This window comes from Boleophthalmus pectinirostris, unplaced genomic scaffold (assembly GCF_026225935.1).
Source record: "Boleophthalmus pectinirostris isolate CB_2022bp ecotype Guang Dong unplaced genomic scaffold, ASM2622593v1 HiC_scaffold_3, whole genome shotgun sequence".
In the NCBI taxonomy this organism is placed as follows: domain Eukaryota; kingdom Metazoa; phylum Chordata; class Actinopteri; order Gobiiformes; family Gobiidae; genus Boleophthalmus; species Boleophthalmus pectinirostris.
Genome location: NW_026571299.1, coordinates 25,750,476 through 25,774,994, shown reverse-complemented (window position 1 = coordinate 25,774,994; position 24,519 = coordinate 25,750,476). Strand labels below are relative to the sequence as shown.

The 24,519-nt window shown below is 36.9% G+C and overlaps 2 protein-coding genes across 4 annotated transcripts in view; one reads left to right on the top strand and one right to left on the bottom strand.

The window, feature by feature from the left end:
- The window catches only part of inavab (innate immunity activator b), a 30,008-nt gene extending 8,993 nt beyond the window's left edge, over positions 1-21,015 (bottom strand). Inside the window, exons 1-4 of one of the 3 annotated variants that reach the window (XM_020936984.2) lie at positions 20,730-21,015; positions 14,437-14,582; positions 6,980-7,069; positions 3,100-3,233 (exon numbers count right to left, since the gene is read on the bottom strand). Coding sequence is in view for 1 of the 3 variants with exons in the window: in XM_055160737.1 (XP_055016712.1) it covers positions 1,999-2,007; positions 3,100-3,233; positions 6,980-7,037 (201 nt within the window). In the remaining 2 variants the exon portion in view is untranslated. Of the gene's footprint in view, positions 1-1,998; positions 2,008-3,099; positions 3,234-6,979; positions 7,070-14,264; positions 14,407-14,436; positions 14,583-20,729 lie in introns of those variants that run through there. The other 2 variants (XM_055160737.1, XM_020936983.2) reach the window with 2 other exon arrangements.
- A 399-nt stretch (positions 21,016-21,414) lies between these two features.
- The window catches only part of olfml3b (olfactomedin-like 3b), an 84,032-nt gene continuing 80,927 nt past the window's right edge, over positions 21,415-24,519 (top strand). Inside the window, exons 1-2 of the mRNA XM_055160696.1 lie at positions 21,415-21,441; positions 21,567-21,666. The gene's annotated coding sequence lies outside the window, so the exon portion shown is untranslated. The remainder of the gene's footprint in view (positions 21,442-21,566; positions 21,667-24,519) is intronic.

The following is a 24,519-nucleotide window of genomic DNA, read 5'->3' as shown; positions in this document are numbered from 1 at the left end:
GCATCGTACTTTGTTTTAGATATTAATTACATAACTTTAAAATCTTAAATTTGGTGTCTCAAATGTCAGTTTTGTTCTAATTTGTATTGTCTTCTTAGTCATGAAATTGCATGTTTGTAATTTAATAGAATGTGCTTAGTAAGTAAAGTTTATTTATATAGCACTTTTCACAGACATAGTTCAAAGTGCTTCACATACAAAAGATTAAAAAAAAAACAACAAACAAACAGCATATTAGATACATTCATAATGAAATCAGTCATAGCAGCCTTAAACCTAAGGGGACGGGAATGCTTGTTCAAAGAGGAACGTTTTAGTTACTTTTTAAAAGCATCTACACTCTCTAGAGAGCATAGATGGGAGGCAGTTCCTTCCACAGTTTAGGGGAGACGGCTTGAAAGGATCTGTCTCCTTGCATTTTAAAGCTTGTCTGCCGGATCATTAGCAAGTTTTGGCTGGTAGACCTCAAGCTACGAGGAGAGGTGTACAGCTTTATCAGGTCTGCGATATAGCCAGTAGCCTGGCCATGTAGGGCCATAAAGGTCAGCACCAAGGATCTTAAAGTGGCTTTGGGTATCATAAAGTATTTCTGATCAGCCATTTAAGAATGAATAATTGTTCCTACTTAGCTTAAAACATTGAAATGAGTGATGATAATGTCCCTTCAGTGTGGAATGATTCAAGATTTTTATGAGACAGAAACATTGTCATTTTGAGTCACTCTTTGCTAGACGGTTAGAATACGTCAGAGGTGACCAGTGTCCCTGAAGGAAGCTGTTCTTCTGTCAGTTCATCTGTACAAGTCCCGACACGAGCGCCCATCCCGACCCATCCCCAGTGTCGACAACAAGGAATGATCCGGGATTTCACCAACAACCAACCAATGCACTACGGGACCAGCCCAGAGGAGAGATCAGAGGAGAGAGAGACCAGCCCAGAGGAGAGGAGGAGGTGTCTGAATGAAGAAACTAAACTGAGACGTCACAATCTGTAGCCAGAATTAGATCATCCAGGTGGTTACATGAAAGACCGGAACCATACGAGGAATAAACAGGGAATTAGACCAACACTAGACTGGACTAAACCAGGATTTAACCAGACGGAACCAGGTCTAAAAGTGAACTAGACTATTACGTCTAAACCTAAATTTAATAATGACTAAACAAAATGTAAACAAAACCAGAACAAGCCCCAGTGTTAAACTGAAACATATAGGCTATAGAATCAAACTATCGTAAATAAAAGTCACAGGAGAGTTCAGGGAAGGGGAGTGAGTGTAATAAAGAGAGAGGAGGCGGTGTACAAAAGAATAAACAAAACTGAAACGTCACAATCTTTCCCCAAAGTTAGATCATCCCAGTGATTACATGCAAAAACAAACGTTTTACAAGAAGCACTATCTTTCCAAGTAGTAGCTAGTCTAGGTGTAGGCCAGGACTAGACCAGGACTAGACCAGGACTAGACCAGGACTAGACCAGGACTAGACCAGGACTAGACCAGACCAGGACTAGACCAGACATGGGACCCAATGTTAAACAAAAAAAAAACAAAAAAAACTGACATCTAGAAGGTCCTGCATTCATACTGCGTGGAATGTGTATATTCTGTGTAGTACAATATGCATAATATGCATTTAATATTACCCATAGACATTGTTGACAATGTGGCATGAACACACCTATGTCAAAACATATGATTGAAATGATGCAAATGTTGACCTAATGACTGTATGAGATAAAGGGGCAATAAAAGAGAATAACTGCAGAAATGTTATGACCACAATGTCCCCGTTTTATTGACTGTGGAGGTGTCATCCCTCAGTCACCCCTTGAGACATTAACCTGATAATTCATGTTTGAATTGACTTACGTAACAGTCTGGGAGAAGTTTCTGTTCTTAATGAGTCACAACTGGATTACTCCCCTGTTTATACCATAACAGTCAGGCTTCTGTTTTGTACCTTAGAATTAAAAGCACTAAAGTTGTCGTGCTAACACAGGAACTTCCTCTAGGGCCATTTATGGCAAAGAGATTAAAAAAAGAAAGAAAGAAAGAAATCTTGTTGTTTTTACCTTTTTTGTGAAAGTGAGAAACTGAAAAAAGTATCATATGACATTTCTAGAGTATGTAACTTTTAAGACAAAAAATAGACAGCAGACTTGCATCTCCATAAACCAGTATTTTATTTGGCCTGGACCAGGGCCTCTTCTTGCTAGTTTCCATGGAAATGTTATTCCTTAGGCTATAATCTTCCATAATATGGCTTTAAATTTATTTCCATGGAAAATGTTACAAAGTATGATTTTAACTATACTTTGGAACCATACTATAACAATACTGAAGTTTAAGAGTGCTTTCATAATGGTTAACTATTGGTGCATCACATGTGAGTTTCTGGTATGACAGTGTTTTTCTGTGTTCTGTAAAGCAGTTTGGTGAAATGTTTTGCCAGTTCATTACCACCATCCACTTGGTTCATTGCATCAGTTTTGGCCTGATACATAGTCATATTATAGAGATATTTAATAGTTTTGAGAGATTATTCGACTAATTGATCAGCAGTACACGTCTTTAGTCGACCAAGAATGTATTCCAGGGTTCCCACCCTTTTTCACTGACAAAATTTCAAAACATTTCCATGACTTTTTCATGACCTAAAATGAAATTTTCTGTGACTTTACAGCACCTACATGTGTAAAATTAAGCATACTTTTAGGGCTAGATATGAAATGTTAGCCCTTTCCACTCACCTTATGGTTTGGGATTATATTTTTTGAACATTCAAAATCCTGTCAGTGCATTTATTGTCGTCTCTTTTAAACAAAAGGCGCAGACGTTCAGAAATAATCATAATAGCCTAATGAGAACTTAACAGAACGCTGTAGTTGTGTGAAAGAGATACTAAAATGCCATGACAGTTCTAAAACTTTCATTGAATTTACAAAATTTCATGACTTTTCCATGCCTGGAAAATTACATTTTCAATTTCCATTACTTTTCCAGGATTTCCATGACTGTGGGAACCCTGGTATTCAGTCGACTAGAGTCTTACTGTCATTAGACTGCCCACATGACCCTCTCTGTGTGATGGTACTCACAGCCTCCCTGATGCAGAGCGTCTTGAGCTCCAGCAGACACAGCTCCAGTCGCTCCTGTAGAGCCTGGTGCTTCAGCTTCATGGCCCGAGTGTGAGTTGTTACATCTTTGGAGTGAGACGTCGGACTGTCAGACCCTGAAAATGAGAAAAGGAGGATTAAAAACATGCCAACCTGTACTGATATTTTACAGTGACATCACACCGGAGGTGTACTGCATGTATGTCTATGATGGAATGTTCAGCAGTTACCATTAAAGTCAGGGTTCTGTGCAAAATGTATTGGTTCTTGAAAATGCCCATCTCTCATTTGGTAGCAAGAGCCATTCATCCTCTATTACTTATGCTATGAGGTAATCGATATTTATGTGTGTCAAACAATGGACACTCTTTAGTGTTGCTTTGCATTTCATAACTGCCTAAGTGGACTTTTGGTCTAATTGTGTCTTCTGTTCTCTAGAACCTGCTGTAACTGTGGGTGTCATTTGCTGAGTCCTTTCCAATCAGAAAGATTTTTACAGCCAAAGCAAAAAACACAAACCACCCCAGTCATCTTACTGACATCAGCAGTTTATTTTTGAATTTTTTTCCTCAAAAATTACATATTATTATACTATTATGCAATCATGCAATGAGGCTAACGATATGTAATATTTTTGGAATAAGTGTTTTTAGTGTGATGTGTGAATGACCAGTTGTTGAAGAGAATTACAGTTGTTTTGGGGCATGACGCAAAGATGATTATGGGCTGTCACTGTTGAGGACCTCCCATCAGGTGTAAGGAACCATGCCCTCATCTCCACTGTTTCTCAGTTTTCAATATCACTGGAATTGTTCGATATTACAAATGACTAGTAAATAACTTAATCACACACTTAAACCAGGACTTATCGAAAAACATACCTTAAAAACAGTTCAACATTTAGGTCTAAAGCAGTAAACAATGAGTAGAGTTTGAAGTATCAACTTTATTTGTCATGCAGGGGTGGGTGATGTCATTAAACTTGTAGTTGAATGAATGCAAGATTGACAAGTATTTTTAAACCATACATTCTCGCTGGGAGTGGGGTCATGTCTCTACAGATTAGAACTATAACTTGGCCCAGGCCTATCAGTTACTCAGATCATGAAAGAGGCTCAGGAATAGGAGGAGTGAGCGGGAAACTAGTGTGTGTTTGACCCAAAAGCTCCAATGAAGAGAGAGACACTGTCACAAAAGGGAAATTTTGATCACCATTTGATTTTCATCGCCATATCGCTCAGCCCTGACAGGAGTGAACCTAAGAATGCTAACACAAAACAATCTTAATTTTTCATCTGTGTTCATTTAAAAAAATAAACAGTAACACGCCTTTGACACTTGCAGAATCAGGAATGCACCCACGCACATTCTTGTCCTCACAACTGTGTCCTACTAAGACTGAATCAGACATAAGGTAATATATTATCTACTATAGACCATTTAAATGGGAGCAAAGAGTAAATGGTAAAAACAGCAACTATTTTTTAGGTAATGTAATACAGACTACAGAGAACAACATAGGCTGTCTCCATAAGGTGTGGCTATATACGAAACCCTACACTCTAAAATCTAATTGCAACCACATAGAGGAAACAATGCAAAAAAAAAACAAAAGCTATTTCGCCATTTTCCAAAATTGTGCAATTCTAGAAGTTACCATTAAAAGCCATTACTTGAAATTTTTAGACTGTTTAGCCGTAGACATGTTTGATCATATTAAACAATAGATAGTTAAAACAAAACAAAAACAAACAAACCAAAAATCTATATAATGTTACTTTCAACTATAGCCCCTTCTCACCCACATCTCTGGTTCAGCAGGAAGCAGAAGATTTGCAACGCAGTCAATCAAACGTGTTGCACTAGTGGGGCAACCTTGGGGAAGAAAGCACCTGATTTGTCTGTTATTAATGGTCATCTCTTGACTTACAGACAAAATAGTGAAATAAAAAACCCAGGATCAAGTAGAGTGGGTTAATCCGAACATTTTAAGACCAAAATGACGGGCGTAACAGCAGAAGTACAGAGAGTGGGACTATGGTTTCTCAGCAGAAAGTGAATCAGAGCCGAAGTCAGTGGAACCAAAAAAGCCCATGTTCACTTCCTATTTGGAATGCGGTGTTTAGCAGGTTAGCTCTGACCATTTATATATACAGTGTATCATTGATGTTTCTTCATCTTTATACTGTGATATTATACAAGTTCTAAAATAGATCTCTTTAACCATTTACAGAACTCATCAGGAATGTCTAAATTTGTCCTGATACTTATTCAAAAGACTATCAAGTTTTGATATTAGCTGTCATATTGTTTAGTATCTGTGTATACATTTAATTGACAATCCTAGATCCTGTGTTAATCCCCCTTTAGACTGACCTCGAAAGCACGTGCAAGTCTCTGTGCCAATAAAACAATGACAGTCTTGTTAGTTTAGCGCTGTGGTGTTGTCTAAATTTGTTATGGCTTCCTCGCATTCTTTGCTAACATAATTGAGCCACAGGACTTCTACGTTTTACAGCGACGGGACCTGAACAAGAGTGGGAGGGGGGAGGAGTTTGAGGAAGTCAAATTCTTGACCCTATTGTCGTTGCGTCTCTACCTGTGGAGACCCTGTTAATAATCTCTGAAGGTATGTGGCCCTCTCCACTAGGACCAGAGCCACTCCCCTCCACTTAATCTGAATGTCATTAGTGTTCATGGCAACAGACAGCAGCCAAATATGAGCAATGTGTTTACAAGGAGTAGATTGGGGAATAAACTTGTCATAAACAGGATCTAAACTAGGATGAAGCAAGAATTTAGCAAGGACTAAACCAGGGCTAAAGTAGGTCTAAACTGGGGCTAATCCAGGACTAAGCAAGGGCTAAACCAGGTCAAGACCAGGGCTACTAAACCTGTGCTAAATGAGGAATTGAACTACAACTAAACTAGGACTAAAGCACGACTAAACCACAGACTAGAACAGGTCTAAACCAGACCTAAAATAGGACTAGGCCACGACTAAACCAGGCTAAACAAGTATTAAACAGGTATTAAACCAAATCTAAACCCAAAACATGCTACATAGGTCTCCAGGAAGAACAGCTGATAGCTAAGGTCAATTAAATACAATCAATCAATGAACCTGGCACGGGACTACAGGTGGAAATTAGTTCTGGTGCTACAACCTGGTACAATGCATCCCTCCTGTTTGGGTTAATGTAAATTGTGTGCTGTCCCTGTCTCATTAAATAAATAGAATAAATAAAATACATAATAAACCAGGACTAAACCATGTTTAAATCAAGTCTAATCCAGGTCTAATCCAGGTCTAAACCAGGTCTAACTAAAGGCCAGAAATAGAAAGAATTAAGACTTTGATCTAGAGGTATTTTCACACAACCTCCTCCGGGTTTAACTTTACATAAACAGAGGAACAGTCACAGTAGAATATCATATCTGTATCTCGTAGTACAAGTTTGGGAGGGATTTTTCGTGCCAACAGAAACTGAAGTTAAGAAACCGTTGGAAATAAAGCTGTGTTGAATATGCTGGAAATATCTTTAAATGTCTGAGAAAAACCCTCAGGAGTTCTGACATATATGTGATGCTTTTGATATTTGAGTGTTGAAAACACAGGTTCTGCGCAATATTATGTGAAATTATTAGTATTACAAAAAACAAAGAATTATCAATATATTAACTACAATGAACATTTCTATATATGCTGTATTATACTGCATTGTGTGTACCATTCCTGTTTAAACAAATAAAAAATAAACAACAACGCAATGCTATGGTCTTTATTCTACCAGAAACAATGGTACCTGTCTGGTTTCAGTAACAGGATTGTGTCTGAATGCTGATGCAGGTTTGTTTTTACCTGAGTGAAGGATGATCCCAGAATCACTGTCGCTCATCTCTGCTGTTCCCTCCATCATCTTCAACTTTAGGCAAAGAGGTTCAACATGTCCTGCAAAACATGTTACAAGGAGGTCATACAATACACTGAAATCAATATGTATGGAAAAAAACACCTGTACGGCAACAGGGTGAATACACAATTAAAAGGTGCACTGCACTTCCTGGTGGAGAGCCCTTTATCATTGAATTAAGTGGCAAATGTTTTGCAATGTATTGATATACAAACAACAAAACCAGTAAAAGTAAAAAAAAAAAATCTGTGTGAAACACTTATGTGATACTTTTTCTTTACTTATTTTTTTTTCCTCTGGTGCGGTATCTGTATTTTACTTAAAGGTGCTTTCTTGGTGGAGGCTCTGTCGCCAGCTTCTCTTCATGGAGATGTTGCCTGGAATGTTCCACAGTATGGCATTACACATATTGAGCTCTACAGAGACAGCAGGTGGCATCATAGCATAGTTTATGATAAAGGGTTACATGTCAGATCTGTAGAGAGGCGAGCCCACTCACAGTAAGAATGCAAAAGTTTTTAAGTAAAAAAAAAAAACAAAAAAATCATGTTACTGAGTAAATGCAAGATGGATACATTTAATGCCATATCTGGACATTCCAGACAAAGCAACAACATCTCCATGGAGACATGCAGACAACAGACCCACCACCAGAAACGTAACACAATGCACCTTTAACTTAAAAAAAATCGATTATGTCTTCTACCACTGTACAAAACAAAAGATGTAAAAGTTACAGTATTAAGATTTAAATAAATCCAAATATGGACACTGAAAAAATAACTGGTTGGAATTTGTAAACTTGAACTTACTTTACTTGGAAGATTTCACAAATGACTATTGAGACTGTGGTTAACATTTGACCCATAACTTGAGGCATGTGTTTAGCAGTAGTCAGTCAACATGTTCATGATACCAGAGCATTTAGTCACACTGCTCTGGGAAACATTGTTGCTTTAAAACCCTTTATCAAAAACTACAATAGGCTCACGTGCTAAGCTATAGGAACTTAATCCATGTTTTAAAAATAATGTAGTCATACCATTTTAGAGTCTTGAGCTTGAACTAAGCCACGGTCAAAACAAACAATACATTTCAGTCAGTCCTAATTTAACAACCATATTTACACACCCAACCATATTTTTGTTGATAAAATTGCAGTCAAAAGAGATGGGACAAGATCTCATCCCACAAGATCTTGAGAGACAAAATTGCTATAAGACTGTTCACACATAAGAAAAATTTGTGAAAAATCGTGAGGATAAAATTGTGAACAGAATCTCACAATTTGTTTATTATAAATTATGTCAAAATCTCTTCTAATGAAACCAACCTCATGTGCTTTTGTCCCATCCCTAGCAGTCAATATTCCTAAACACAAAAAATCAAATCAATAATTGTTCACTCTAACTATAATCTTTTTGCTTATAACAGTTTTGTGTAATGTGGATCCTTCAGTAATGATGGACATTGAGACAGAATTTTGGTCAGAAGTACCAAGATGCAGGATGAGTCAACAGGTAAAATCCTCCGGCTAAATCAGTCCTGACCCCTGCCCCAGATCTGGAGATGGGTCCCCGGTCACTGCATTGGTTGCTCCAGGACAAATTTTTCTACAGGGACAATAAAGGCTAAGCTTAACCTTAAAGAAATCCAGAGGAACCGGAAAATGTGAATGCAATAACTTGTCAGCTGCTCTTTCCATGCGCTCTTGAAGACAGAGTGAAAATGAAACAATAAGAAGACACACATGTGGATTAAATCTTAGTTTTTAAAGGCCCAGAAAAGCACAGATTCAGTGGAAGTGAGGAGTCTGTTACAGTCATTGCAGCATCACTGTAGATGTAGGTAGGCATGTCACAATCACACATTCTGAAGTATGATATAACAGTATTGCTCAAGTATAGACGATAAATCACAATACTGAAACTAATTTATGCCACTGACACAAAAAACCAAGAGCAGATTTAAACCACAAAAACACTATTCTAAAAACCGTGAGCTGCAATAAATAAACTGAATGTAACAGAATTAACCTACTTTTTAGGTGCAAACTCAGTACTAAAGAGCCATAGAAGTTATTAATTCAGCCTTTTGAGGCTTATTTTTGAGAGTAGAGCAAAGAAAATATTAATGTACACACTATAAATATTGACCGCCCCACCCCAAAAAAAAAAGATCATTGCAGCTTTCATATATTGTATGATAAGTCGATAAAGTACTTATTGTGACAGGCCTAGGTTTGCAAACTCCGGGTTGGTGACCTTCAAAGTTAATCGCAACTGACAATCATTAGAGGTGTAATTTTTCGGTTGGGATCTGTCACCTTCTTGTTTCTATAGATATGTCAATGTTCTATCTTACATTTATTCCATTATTCCAGGAGCAGGGGGTTTTCTAGCTCAAAGATACCTAGAAAGACCTTTTGACTACCTCTCAACTGATCTGACTTGTAACTTGGTCTGGTTTGGTCTCCATGAAGATAGAAAGGTTTAATACCATGTGAAACATTTCAGACGAAGTAATAACATCTTCATGGAGAAAAGCATTTGAATGACCCTCCACCAGAAAAGTTACACAACGCACCTTTAAATTCCAACATGAACCGACAAATAGTGGTAACATAACCACACTGACCCCACAGACATGAGGAGTGCCACCACAAATAATCACTCACGAGAAGCACTACTGAGGCCACACCTCCACAAACTCATGGAGAACAATGGCTTAGTCTGCTATTAATAAGAAATACTGCAATATGTCTCATTCTTGCTTTAAAATATAGCACCCTACTATTAAACAGTAGTCAGACAGCATTTCACCAGTTCCAGGCGGTTGCTCAGAGCTCTGGACCTGCTTAGAGGGAGTCCAGGTGTGTGTGACTTGCTCTTGACCCTGAGTCAGGTGCAGTGAGTTCACAAACACATGAGTGAGTCTGAGGCGTTTCCTGTTTAAAAACCCAAACGTCACATGGACAACATTATCTCATTCTGATAAGAGCAGGCAGGAGCAGTAGGAGTTACAATTAAACAATGCATTGTTCTTAAGTACTGCTTTCATCTTGGTTGTAGTCCTGGTCTAAATATCTGGTTTAAGTGCAGGTTTTAGTCCCAGTTTTAGTCGCTAGTTATAGTCCTGGTTGTAGTTCCAGTTTACATTCTGGTTTAGCCCTGGTTTAGCCCTGGTTTAACCCTGATTTAGACCTGATTTAGACCTGATTTAGACCTGATTTAAACCTGAATGAATGATTATGATTAAGATCTGGACTGGTTTAGTAGTCCAGTATTCATTCTAACATAGAAAATCTTTAGTCCAGATTTAGTCTTGGTTTAGTATTAGTTTAACTCTGAAAAACATCAGAAGTATATTTTTGGTTCTCCCCCACGTTTTATGACAGTAACCTGCCATATGAATGAACAGAATTAGAAACCAAGTGTAAGCATGACTTCCTGGTGAATGTAAGTAGCGCGAGCCTAGAGTCATGTGACCTTCTTTATCTTGCTGTTTCAGATAAGCGGCTGAAGTAGCATTAGCTTTGAGCTAAAGATACTTTTAAATAAAGTTGGGAGTGAAGTGGTTTGATGATTAACACAGAGGAATGTGGGCTTGGTTTCACACTGACCAAGGAGTGAGTTTCAACTGACTAAGAAGATTTACTGTTATGGCAATGAGCCAGCTACGAGGTCAAGTCATGACCACAGATAGTTCATTTATTATTTATCCATTCATTTATTTCATTCATAAAATTAGAATGATGTCAACAGTCAAAGTTAAACACTTATCTACTCCCCTTTCAAGACCACACTCAGCGAGACAGAAATTTTTTTAGACAATGCCTATTATCCACAAGTCCTTTGTTTAGACATTGTGACAACAGCAATGGATTCTTGCAACAAGTTTGTTTGTTTTGGGATCTTTCATGTGAAGTTTGCATGTTCTCCCTGTGTCTAGGTGAGTTTCAGCCAGTGTCGCATCCCCAGCATGCACAATAGGCCAATTCTCCAGTGAAGTTCTCTTGACCAAGGTTTTGATTCATATCTGGTGGTGGAAATGTCATGGACACTGCAGTAAGGTCACCCACTACTGCTTCAATGGAAGTAGCAGGAGTAACCGTGAAAAGCAGAGGCTGCACTAGCACTGATTCATGATTGGTGCAGGTGCTGGGATTTATGTAGTGACCATTCAGATCAGAGAGGCATTTTAGGTTTAAACCAATTGGATTTCACTACTGATACTGGCAACCCAAACGTGAGACTCATGTGAGGCTCATTCTGCTTTATAGAAAAATCTAAATCTTGAGAATCAAAATACAAAATTCTAACAATAAAACAACTTGGTCATCATGTCCAGTGTTTTTGTAATTAAGAATAAATCAAAATTTCAACTGTTATCCGTGAAAGCTATTTTATTTTAACTTAGCTACCTTGTATCTGGGGCCACAGTTAAGTCAAGTTTATGAAATTTAAAATCAATCTCAATCAAAAATCACTTAATAATCACATTTTGGTGTGCATGCAAACATAGCCAGCATTTTATCATCGTGGCTTTGCTTAGACAAATTACAGCCACACTTTTACAGAGTTTTATAGAGTCGATTTTCAGTGACAAGTGGTTGATATCGTACAAGTATAATCTCTACGAACACACTATGCTCCGCTCTTGTCTAAAGCTGAAGGTTGCTGTTATCAGGTCTCCATTATCTGTGACATGGACATGACCCTGGGCTCATGAGCGTTCACACCTCCTGACAGCTCACACTGAGCCTCTGTGCTGCTAATAACTTCCCTCAAATCTGTTTACCACAAAAATAAGGTTACTGCAACTTACGTAATATAAGCATTTAACGAGAAAACCCCAACTCAACTGACTAGAGCTGAAAATGTAGATCATCCACAAAACTTGAGCAACCAAAGAATCATGAATGACAATGAATGAAATGAAGTAGTGCATGAAAGATACAATAAGTGTTGTCATGATACTAATAGACTCGATATCAATTCAAATACCAATACCACACTGATTAAAAAAAATATACTAGTGTCTATGTGCTCTTATACTTGTTCTAATACAGCTCAAGATCATTCTAAAGATATTCAGGAAAGCTTCATTTCTGTCCTGTCAATGTGACTTTTTTAGTATCGCTGCTACTTTAAAAATGTTATTGTGAATATTGTTAGAATATATGCAGAATTTGAATATCAAGTATGTTATATATTGCAAAAAAGGCTGATTCATGTACTTTTGTGGATAACAGCTGCCATAATATAATTATGGGGATACTAAAAAAAAGCATAAAAACACAACAATACAATTACTGTGCACACCACTAGCATAAACTCAAAAGATAGTGGTTTGCTTCCTGATCTCATAGTTGGTCTATTCTGCTGTGTCCTTCAACAATACACTACACATAGAAATGCATGTGTGATTGTGCAGGGTGCTGGGTTGTTGGGGAAATAAAATAGAAAAAGGATAGAGGATATAAGACATATCCTTAGGAATTGAAGGATGTGTCTGAAACTACACAAAGGCTACAAGCTATCTGAAAGACCTCTACCAAGGCATTAAGAGTTCCTTCATGGGTCAAGCCAGTGACTCACATCCTTATTCCAAACCAAAAAAACTCTTATTTTTCCAATTTAGTTTTGTCCTTTGTCTTAAAAATGTTGGTTTAGTAGCTATTGCAAACAAAACATAGGCAATACCACATTTGATAGACAAAACAGGCTGCTATTACTAAACCTCCTAGGTTACTGGTTGTTGCTATAGTTGTCACCACAATACACTTAAGAATATTGTGTAAAAACAAGTTCTTGTTCTTGTTCTTAAAGTGTCTTCAGGCTGACTTTTTATTATTTGAGGTCATATTCGTTAAAAGAGCACAAACAGTCTATTCAGTCCATGGACACAGTAATAATTTGTTAAGTAGCATGTGAAAATGACTGGGGTAGCTATTTAAGAAATAATTTAATTTAAATTTAAATTAATTTAAGAAATTGGACTATATAGAAAAGTATCACATATAGTGCTTTAAATACTGTGGTACGTTGTCACTCTTTGTACCAAGGAGACAATTTTTTCCTCACCTAGGCCTGATTGAGTTGATTGATTTAGTCCTGGTTTAGTCCTAGTTTAGTTCTGATTTAGTCCTGGTTTCTCCCATATCTTAGTCCAGATTCAGTCCAGAATTAGTTTTCATTTTGTCCTGGCTAAGTCCTAGTTCCATCCTGATTGAGTTCTAGTTTAGTCCTGATTCAGTCCCGTTAGTTTTGGCATAGTCCTGGTTGAGACTGGATTTAGTTCTGGTTTACCTAGAGTTTAGACCTGATTTGGGTCTTGGTTTAGTTCTGATTTGGCTTAGTCTTATTTTATTCCTGGCTTAGTCCAAATTTAGGCCTGACTGAGTCCTGATATAGTTCTGATTTGGCCTGTCACGATAAATACTCTACTGACTTATCGTTCAATCCATGACAGATGGAACAATTATTAGTTAGTTACTAGTAGTTTTTCTATGTGTTTGTGGGAACTTTTGTTTTATTTTTTGGTACAACTATAAGATTTGAGCTGTAGAAGGTTGAATGAATAATTTCTATGACTTACAAACTAATGGTAAATGGTCACATTTTTATATAGCGCTTTTCTACCTTCAAAGCACTTAGTGTTTCATTCTGCTGTGTAGTTATTGCATCTCATGTTTTTTTTGTTTTTTTTAACTATAGTGAACCTTTATAATATGTTTGGGGGATAATCCCTTTTTAAGGTTATTGTGTCAGTGGCATAAATTCGTTTCATTGTTTATCGTTTATAGTTTCTTCAGCAATAACCCACACAGTTTAGTCCTGATTCAGTCCTGGATTAGTTCTGGTTTAGTCCAGTGGTCTTGGAATGGTGATATGCAGGTGGTACCAGCTTAAGGACATTCATGTTCTGATTCGGTTTAATTTAGTGTAGTAATTGTATGTAACCATGTGTTACTACTTAAAGTTTCCATGCCAGTAAGACAGTAAGTTAATAAATAAACATAATATACCTGAGCCATCATAGCCACTAACTTTACCATTGACTTTAAGTCAATCATAGTAGAAATGACAGAAATCCAATGCATTTCAAAAGCGTCAATGAATAAACATAAAATCACAAGTTCGACAGCCGCTAAAACATAAATGGGAGCGAGAGTTGCGATTAGGAGAGGATAAAGCAACTTACTAAAAGTACGAACATAAATGTACTTACTTGCAATATAGTGATCCAAAACTTTACAATGAATTCAATGGATAAAAAAATTAAGTTGTTTGAAGTTTAGCCAATTGTACAAACTCAACATAAACTTGATAATAAAAAATGGTCCCGTTGCAGGATAGCAGTAGCAGTCTGTCTGGAGTGTTGCTAGGAATGATAGACTCACCCAAGTATCCAGCGCTGGTTGTGGAGGGGGTGTGGCTTGTATGTTGCTAGGGGGCGTGGCCTGTGTTTTGCTCTGAGGCGGGACTCTTGAAGGCAAGGATCATATAACTTAAGCAGGAGCAGCCTTCCTCTTGTCCCAACTGGAAACTGTGTCAACAACACAAAGAGAAAGCCACTGAGACATACCTCCTTCTTTATCCTCTTATCTGTGGCCTAATTGAGGGGTGTGTGGGAATTCACAATAGGGGAACGACTGGACCGGAAAAATCATGAGAAAAACTGTTCGAGGAAAGTTGTAATTTTAAGGTGCATTGTGGAACTTTTCTGTTATTGCTTTGCCTGGAATGTTCCACAGTATGGCATTGAACTTATACATCTCTCACTGAGTTGCAGGTGTTTTTACCTAAACGAATACCTTCTTCAGAGATCTCACCTGTAACGTGGCCTGATGGTATCACCCTATTGTCTGCATGGAGATAGAAGTTTGATGCCATACTGTGGAACATTACAAAGCTATACCATCTCCATGGGGACAAGTAGCTGGCAGATCCCCCACCCGAAAAGTCATAAAAAATTTTTTAGCAGCATTGTTAGTTTATAGAAGTCTTAAAAATAAAAGTTTGATCTTGATCAAATGCAAGGATTATGCCATCACTGGGAAATCTAAATAAAAAAATCCACGACTATAACAACTCTACAAGTTTGAGAATATATTTTTAAATGTATTTACAAAATGTTCTGGGACTGTCAAAGTTTGTGACACTGTTACAGAGCTATCTGTCAAAGAGTAAAATTTGATTGAAGTGCTGCCATCTTGTGGTTATTGTAAGAAAACATAACAACACAGACAACATTTTTATGTTGATATAATGAGAATAATTTTAGATTCAGCATAAGATTTCCAAATGAACAGTTTCCTTTCAAAATAATGGTTGTAAACATGTGCCCTCTCCCACACCCTGAGCTGTCGTGCTGTGAGCGGCTGCTCCTCAGAATCTGGGCTGGTCTGAGTGATTTAGAGACGCAAAGGCCGCACCTGCTGCTCTCCGCATTCATGGGAATTCTCAATATTCCTTTGGCTTTCCAGGAATGTGCAGCTCCCTTGGACACCCCCAAAAAGTCCGGGGACAGGGAGACAGAGGAGAGCGCCACCAATCAGAGTGCACGGGACAGGCACCAGACACAAGTTTACAAGAGACACTGCATTTAGTTTGGGGAGCGGCAAAAATGTGAGAGATGAGAGAGATGTTTATGGGATATCAGGGGTGGCACAGAAACCAGGGATACAGGATAGAGTATCATGAGGAAGAGAGAGCCATGTAAGAAAATATGTCCAACACTTTCTCTTTAAGCCAATTGTTATATTAGAGTCTTCCCTAAATAATGCTAGACAGAAAGGTTTAATGCCATATAGTCAAACATTCCAGGAAAAGCAATAACATCTGAAGAAACAAAGGTAACATACATTCTAAGTTCTACTTTTTGAGATTATCTAAATAATGAAAAAGTAACAAACAGCAAATACTATTTAATCAATTCATTTAGCCCACTGGGCAAAATAGTGGGGTCCACCATAGTCCACTACCAATAACTAGCATGCTAATGTCCACTTCCTCATTATAGGACAATAAAATGCTAAATAGGTCCATAAAAAAAAAAAAAATAAATATATATATATATATATATATATATATATATATATATATATATATATATATATATATATATATATATATATATATATATATATATATATATCTATATATATATATATATATATATATACTATATATATATATCTACTGGGGCAAGACAGATTTTACTTAAATACATGGAAAGAATAAGAATGGACAGAAACCCAAACCTTTGCCCAGCCTCCTCCCCCTGATGGAGGACCATCAGCAGTGGTCTGTATAAAGACAGTGTCTGGCTCTTCTTCAGAGGCTCCTGTAAACATCTCTGGATGTCAGGGTCAGTTTGTGTAAAAACTGTCCCAAAGAGAGGGGCTTTGTGTGGGACAGTCTGTGGGACAGCAGCTGGCCAAACATTCCTCACATGCCCCTGAGCACTTCACTAACGAGGGGCAGGCCGACCACTGCTGCCCCTCTGTGGACAAGGGACTCTGATCTAGCCGTGATTCTTCAGGCAAGCATTGTGACAGTAGAACTCTGTTCAGAGTGCAAATTACAAACCTGTGCATGGGCAGCAAAAACTGGGATACAAGGTGACAAATTAAAAATCAGAGGTTTTAAGCCTGTTAAGACATTATTCTGGTATCTGTGCAGGGGAAATAATAATATATCATATAATTATATAAATATAATATATATATATAATAATAATAATATATAAAATCTGCTAATTGCAACAATTCAAATAGAAATTGTGATTTCCCTAAACTATTCTGTATCTATTAAATAACTATATGTATTTAGTATATTCATAGATTTTATTTTATTTTTTTAGAAAAGTACTGAAATAACATATTTATATGTCAGATTAAACTTGTCTTTTCACATATAAAAACCAACAGATACTACCTCTTCACTTCTTGTTTCTGCAGTTGTCCCATATACATCATTATAATCTAAAAACTATTAGTCAACTAATATTTATTTTGGTCGACTAAGACATCATTGAACGATTAATCGTCTAAACAACAAAAGGTCTATAGCCCTATTGATTACAATTAATCTTATGGCTCAGAAGACCGTGTAAGTGAGTTATTAGCAGTGATGCTAAAATGGCAGAGGCAGAACCAAAGAAATTGAAACCAAAGTATTTACCGTCATATGAAGCTTACCAATTCCATGGAAATCCTTTTTAAACTTGCACTTTTGTTATCATCCACCAGGCCCTGTCACTCTCTCTTGTACAGAGGAGCGGTTTCTGTATTCAGTTGCAGATTTTTTCTTGTGCTAAATCTGAGGTCAAAATGTCAGCTTTTGTTGTTACTCCAGTACTGTATTTTATGTGGTCTTGTAAACCTACACTTGCATTTTAAAACATTTTTTTCTTCTAGGAGCCTCACCAGGCTGATTTCCAGAGTGTGGGAAAACATGCCCAGTGTGATCATGTCAGAGGGCACAGGTCTAAACCAGATTTATTGCTGTGAGGAGAGGGCATTCAGCTTTATGTGGTATTCATCAAATACCTGCCTATGGACAACAGATGGAAATTAGCATATTTTATATAATTTGTCATATGAACACACAGTAACTACATTAATATGCACTACCAAAATCAACTAAATACATTTAAAAACTAATAATGTTTTTACAATCAATCTTCTCTCAGTAAAAGCATGTGGTGTGGAGCAGTTATTATTAAGATATTATTTCATATTAAAGGGCAATGTTTAAAAAGATTAAAAGTTTATGTTCAGGAAATTGAATTGCAAATTGTAATTGATCAAGATGAGGGAAAAAAATGGTCATATTGTCAAGTCCTACTCCCAAGTTTAGTTCGACATCTGGAAACAGCGCTGCTTTTCACATGCGTGGGTCAACTTCAGTACAGCTAGATCTTTTCACTGGGACAGTCAACTTAAAACTGTAATCCTTCAGTCGTCCAGGTAGGATCCATAGTGAAAGAAAGATTCAATTCACATACATATTAATTAAAGTAATGTATTTGAAAGTGCAATTTGAATGGACGCACACTATTAGCAAATCGCAAAGACTGCCATTTTGGACATATAATCATTTCCTCCACAAACAAGTTCTGAAATGTGATTGTTGTATTAGTTCTTGTATTAGTCACTTCATATTATCTTAGTCTTACTGTTTTTTGGTTTAAAATGTGAACTTTGAACAGAATCCTATTATTCTGACATAAATTGCAATCCCAAAGCTTGTCAGAAAATTCACAATCAGATATTTTTCCCAAATCGTTCAACTATACTTGACAACACTGCGATCCTTACCTCATGAACAGCAGCTGGCCTTTCTCTGCACTCTGCCTGCCCTCTGTTTTACTTCCTGTCTAAATTTAACCTTGGTGTTGCCTCGAGCTTCTAATTGAACATAATGGACATGTGAAATGAGTGCTCTTCGCATCCTCAGCAGTAACAGCGCATTTGGAGTGACTGATGTGGTGTGGACAAATTACAGGCTCTTGAGCTTTGGTGATAATCTTTACTGCGACCAAGCCCTATAAGAACAGAGCAGCTTTCAGCATGTCAACAAGTAGCGAGTTGCTTTTATTTAGGGTAAGGCAATATGGTAAAAGAAGAAATACTCAATTTTCGATTTTATGTTCTTCTTTTCAAAAACTGATACTGGTATAGCATATCAGCTTCAAAATATCGGTTCAGCGGAATTATTTTCATTTAAGTTTGTACCAGAATGATAAATAAATAAAATTGTTATTATTACAAAAACTGTCAAAATTACTATCCTGTAACTTTTTGGTTCAGTCACCTGATTGTTTCTATGGAATGTTCCATAATATAACATTAAACAACTCTACCTTACATGTATTCATTTATGGCTTTATAGTTCAAAAAGACCTGGAAAAACAGGCATTCTGACTGTGAATGGGATCACCTCTCCACAGATCTGACCTGTAACTTGGTCTGCTTTAGTCTCCATGAAGATAGAAAGGTTTCACACCTACCGAGAAACCTTCCAGACAATAAGCAATAACATCTACAGGGAGAAAAACATTTTACGGACCCTCCACTGGAAAAGTTACACAATACACCTTAAAAATAAACAAAACAAACTTTTAATCATTGAGATTTCAGAAAGAAAAGAGGAAAGAAAGGTATGCATTTCTCTCGTAGGGAAATCTGACCTTTGCATTTTCACACAATAGTTGTCACACTTCTTCTTAAGTCTGAATTTGGCCCAAACCCCTTGCTTTTACTGACAGAGGATTGTCTGTAAACCTCTTGACTAAAAAAAACAAAGCTGATCAGAGACTCAGTGATTAGAAATGACTGGATATCAGTCTCAATCCATTAGTACTACTATTGGGTCCTACATTTCCCTGCTATGACTGCTTATTTGGTTTAAGTCTATTTCAAACCAATTAATAAAGTGTTGCAATGAAACCAATACAGGTATTTTTAAAAAAGTAGGTTGAAATAAAGCCAATTTCTTGAAGCGAAATGCATTTTTTTACACAAAGTACGTACAAAATAGCTGATTGTTTAAATTGTTCACATTTGATTTCGCTCTGATTAACTTACTTACCAGAGTAACACCATTCCAAAGTCTCTGTAATTCATCCACATCTGCCAAGAAGTCTAAACTAGAAACCCAAACATCTAATTAAGCTAAAATGTGGGAAAAGATGTGGTTCGATGTTTACAATGATATTTTTAGCCCAACAGAAATACTCCATTAAGTTTATCTCTTCCAACAGTGAACCACAGCTCCAGGGCAAGACTCCTGGTGACTAGCCCACAGCAGGTCACTGAGGTCTGGGAGGTTAAGCCTGGTTAGTCCCCTTTACCCCCTGGTCAGTGCTAAAGAATGTGAGTGGATGCAGTTGAATGCACCGCAATGACAAACCAGCTATTTAACAAGAGGAAGTTAGTGACCAGAGTAAATAACAAAACATATTTTAAACACGCATATAGTTGTCTGGTGTGACAGTGTTAAAGAGTGTGGATGCACGTGTACAGATTATGTTACTTGTATTTTATAGCTTTACCGTATCTTGGTGTGGTTTTAAAGGAAAGAGGATGTTGCTAGGTCGCAACTTCTCCATAGTTACATATGTTACTGCAAATTATTGACAGATAAATATTAGGGCAGCACAATATATTGCCAAGTTTAGACTTCTACAAACATGCTATTCTTATATTAGTTTATCAGTTCATTTTTCAGTCTTCTCTCAAATGATAATGCTGCTGGAGTAAACAACTCGAACTCTGAATAGAAGAATATTTTTTACATACATAACTAATCTAAAATCGTGCTTATGACAACACATCCTAAACTTCAAAAAGGGCAACCTAAATCCATGGTCTAATAGATGGCCTTTAAAACACTACACATTATAACAGACACTGATTTTGACCAAAAAATAAATAAAAAATTTCATATTATTAAACGTAACAGTATCAGTGTATTAATAACCACATTCGTAGCTCGGTGGTCTGGCCTCTGCAAGAAGTTCTGTAATTATCTAACAGTCGCTTTTTACAAACTTTGCAATCCTTTACGCTCGGTGTAATGTTCAACTCTCAGCATCTTTGCATGAAATAAGTATGTCTTTAGAATGTGCATTTGACTAAACAGTCTTTGGCATTGGAAATCTGACAGTTTAACTGGGTTTTCTTACCTCAGGAGCTAGTTAGCAGCTAGCATCGTGCCTGTTCGCATCTGTATCCAAACTCTCGCTCCATCGGTGTCTCCCAGTAGTCCACTTTCTCTCCCAGATTTGAGTTCGAGGTTTGTTCTAACTTTGAGGATTATTTCCGATGAAAACGCCAATGCCCCTTCAGCAAATGTCCTCTTTTAAACACGATTTTTTAATCTGCCCTTAAAAGTGATTAAGATGAGTTTTTGAGCAAAGAATGTAACTTTTTCTTGAAGGCTCTCTCCGAGTGAGCAAAGGCAGCCCGAGCTCCAACCAACCACCCTCCCGTGCTCCTGCGCTGCGGCTATTACGCAGTTTACGCAGCGAAACACAAGCGCTTTAGTTGGTTTACGTAATCCCCACAGTAACTGCTTCAAACAGCATAAACTGAACTATAATTTTTTTTATTTATTGTGTTAACGCTAAGATTAGTTATATTACTTATAACTAGCTACATTTTATGCCACGCTTGAGTTAGTGTATATTTTTATTATAATTTTGGATTTACTAATATGTTTAATCAGAATCTAAAATATTTGGTGTAAAAACTTAAGAATCCAAATCGTTGAACCCTTATTTTAAAATGTAAATTTCTCTATGGATATTACTATGTGTGATTTAAAGTTACTCCAACACGTGCGCCTACGTTGAACATTCTGCGCGTGAGAGCGGAACAGGTCAACGGGTGACCACGGTGAGACACACATACTGTACACGATTTACCCTTTCTCTTTTTGGCATCTGCACTATGTTTGTGATTTAGTTAATATGTGTAAATGATTACTGCCTTTAGTTAGATGGTTATATTATATATTACAGAGAAACCGCTCTACTGAGATGATTGTTGTTCGCCACTAGAGATCAGCAAAGTCCTGCTCTATCCTCGTGGACCGTCATTCAGCTAATCATTAGCCAAAAGGTAAACGCGAAACGCTCTTTTAATTACAAACTGCATGGATTCACTATCAACAATATGACATTTGACATATGATCAGTTTGTAGGACGACTCAGAAACTGGATTAAAGGGCCTATGTTTCGCACGGTATTTTCTAATATGTTAAAATGTTTCCTCATCAGAAACATATCTGGAGTTGTGTTTTGTTTCATTCACACATTTTAACACTCAAACCCACAAAAAGAAAACACTCTGTTCTAGCTTGTGATGTCATGTTATGTTAATATAGGAAATGTTCCACTGTGTTTTTAAACTCCATACATCTTCACTTGAATTATTTGGATGATTTCAGCCCTGTTTTAGCTGTTAACTTGAAAACTACCACTCATGACATCACAAGGTGGAACAGAGAATTTTGAGCTTTGGAGATGTAGACAGAATAATAATAAAGGGTTACTCAAACATGTGTGAATGAAACAAAATACATCCAAGTTATAACATGGCTTAAAGCTCACAAGAGTCAATTTTGCTCAATTGTCTATAGATCTAGCATGACCAAATTTTTTTCTCAAAAGTATGATTTTGGCACTGAACAATAGCTTTTTTCTGCATTATATAAATATTTACAATACATTTTCAAAAGTTCAACAACAGTTCAAGAAGACATTTTATGCTTTTTCCAAGTTTAACACATTAGTTACATTTATGTCATGAACAGCTTTTCCATAATCCAACATTTAACATTATATTTTTGTGTGTGATTAGAAACCTTACTAAATGCAAACATAAACATAAACAACATAATATAATGTTCTTTGGTTTGCAGACATCTGAAGTAGTGTGAAGCTTGTATCTAATTGCAAAAAGTTTTTTTTCATGATGATCAATTTTAAGATTGTTGGTACAGATCTGTGGGAAGGTTGGTGAACTCATTGTGAGGTGAGGTCAAGGGCACATCTTTCTCTCTGACTGGGCAGGAGTCTTTTCTTCTCATGAACTGGCATTTGCATTGACCTAATCACTTTTTCACAGTGAGCAACCATCAACTGTTTATTACTTTCTTTTTTTTTTTTTTTTTTTTTTTTTTTTTTACAGTTCACTGTTGTGATGTACTGCCCCAGACTCAGAACACATCATTTGTAAGTAGCCTATGTATTTCCTGTGCTAAATGCTGATTGACCTGGTTTATACTAGTTATTACTGAACCTATAAATGGCATATAGTGGCATATAGTGATATAGTTTGTGGTGTAATGTTTTTAAACACAAACCAAAGTCCAGATTTTTGCCTAACTTGAATAATAGAGCTTGATAACTGATTTAAAAATTTGAAATGATATATATCATTATATCATTTCAATTCTACTTCTAGAATTGTGTCATATATGTGTGTGTGTGTGTGTGTGTGTGTATATATACACACACACACAAAAAGTAGTTCTGTATCATTAGCAAGTTAGTAAATCTTGTAATACAAAAAAAATATATTGACCACCAAAAATAATTGTTCCATCTACAATTTATTGAAGTATAAGTATAAGACCACATAGAATGAACACATTTCTGATGTTTTTTTTAAGGATAACACTTTTTCATACCAAAGATCTGGGTTGTTACATATATGTTACATTGGGTGTTAGTGGTAAATGTATTCCATATTTGAAAATAAGTAACCCTGACCGTTTTTACTGCTTGGTAACAAAAAGTACCTTTTTATTTGCATTTCCACAACATATATCAAAGCTGTGACTTTAATAGCAAGGTTTAACATAAAATTCTTCTTCAGTTTTGCTTTGCGTCACAAAATATGCCAACTGCATCAAAATAAATAACACTGCCTATTTGGGGGCATTCGCAACAAGCTACCATAGGTACAGAGAACTGAACAACAGATCTAAAAACAGAAATTGTGCAAAAAAAAAAAAAAAAGCTGAAGAGAAATAGAACCCTTGTATCATCAGCACCATGTGTGAAACATTTTCTCAGTTCTTTTGTCTGTTAAGTATCTTTAGCCTTTTAGTCTAAGCCAGATGCTAAGACTTGAAACAGGTTTGTTCCTCAAAGAAGCAAAGACGCACATCACCTTTCTCTCTGAGAGTGGTGGTTGCATTGATTTTGTAGAGTTTGCAGCAGCCATGCTTGTCACATTTCACAGGCCAGTGTGCAACTTTGTCAGTACGAACATTATCTGAAAGTCCACCACAAACCCTCTTGGGCAGTGGTGGTGGTGGAGATGTGGCACTGAGTGATGGGCGGCCTCTTTGTGCCTGCCAAAGAATGAGGCTAGTGGCAACATCTGCCTGGAAGCTCTTTTGTTTCAGTGTGTTTTGGACACCAAGTAGTTTACAGTCACAGTCAACCATGCATTAACCAGACCTAACATGATGGTGTGCCAGAACAAGTAGATGTACCACCTTTGTGAACTCATGTGGTACTTGCACCTTGCAATGTATACATCAAGGATGTCTACTCACATGAACGTGTTGTAACGTGTTGACTAAGACACCAATGTGTGGTGTTATGAACTTTCTGAAGTACTCCAGAGGACTAAGAAGATTGTCTGGAGGTGTGAAATGTGGTCCTTTGTGCATTCAGGGGTTTCAAAACGTTTCTTCCTCTAAGAAAATTGTTTTTTCCCTTGGACAGTTTCTTGTTTTTTTTTCCTAGGATAGATGTATTTTACTGCCCTGAATTCACATTTAGTTGTGGTACATCATCTGATGTACTTGATTCACTATTGTCTGAATCACCACACTCACTTGACTCGTCACTCTCCCTGTCTTGGCTATTGGGCTTATAAAGAGTGTTATCAGGGTCTTCATCTGAGCTATCATCACATCCCTCAAACTCAATATCATCTCCCACAGTGGCCTCTAG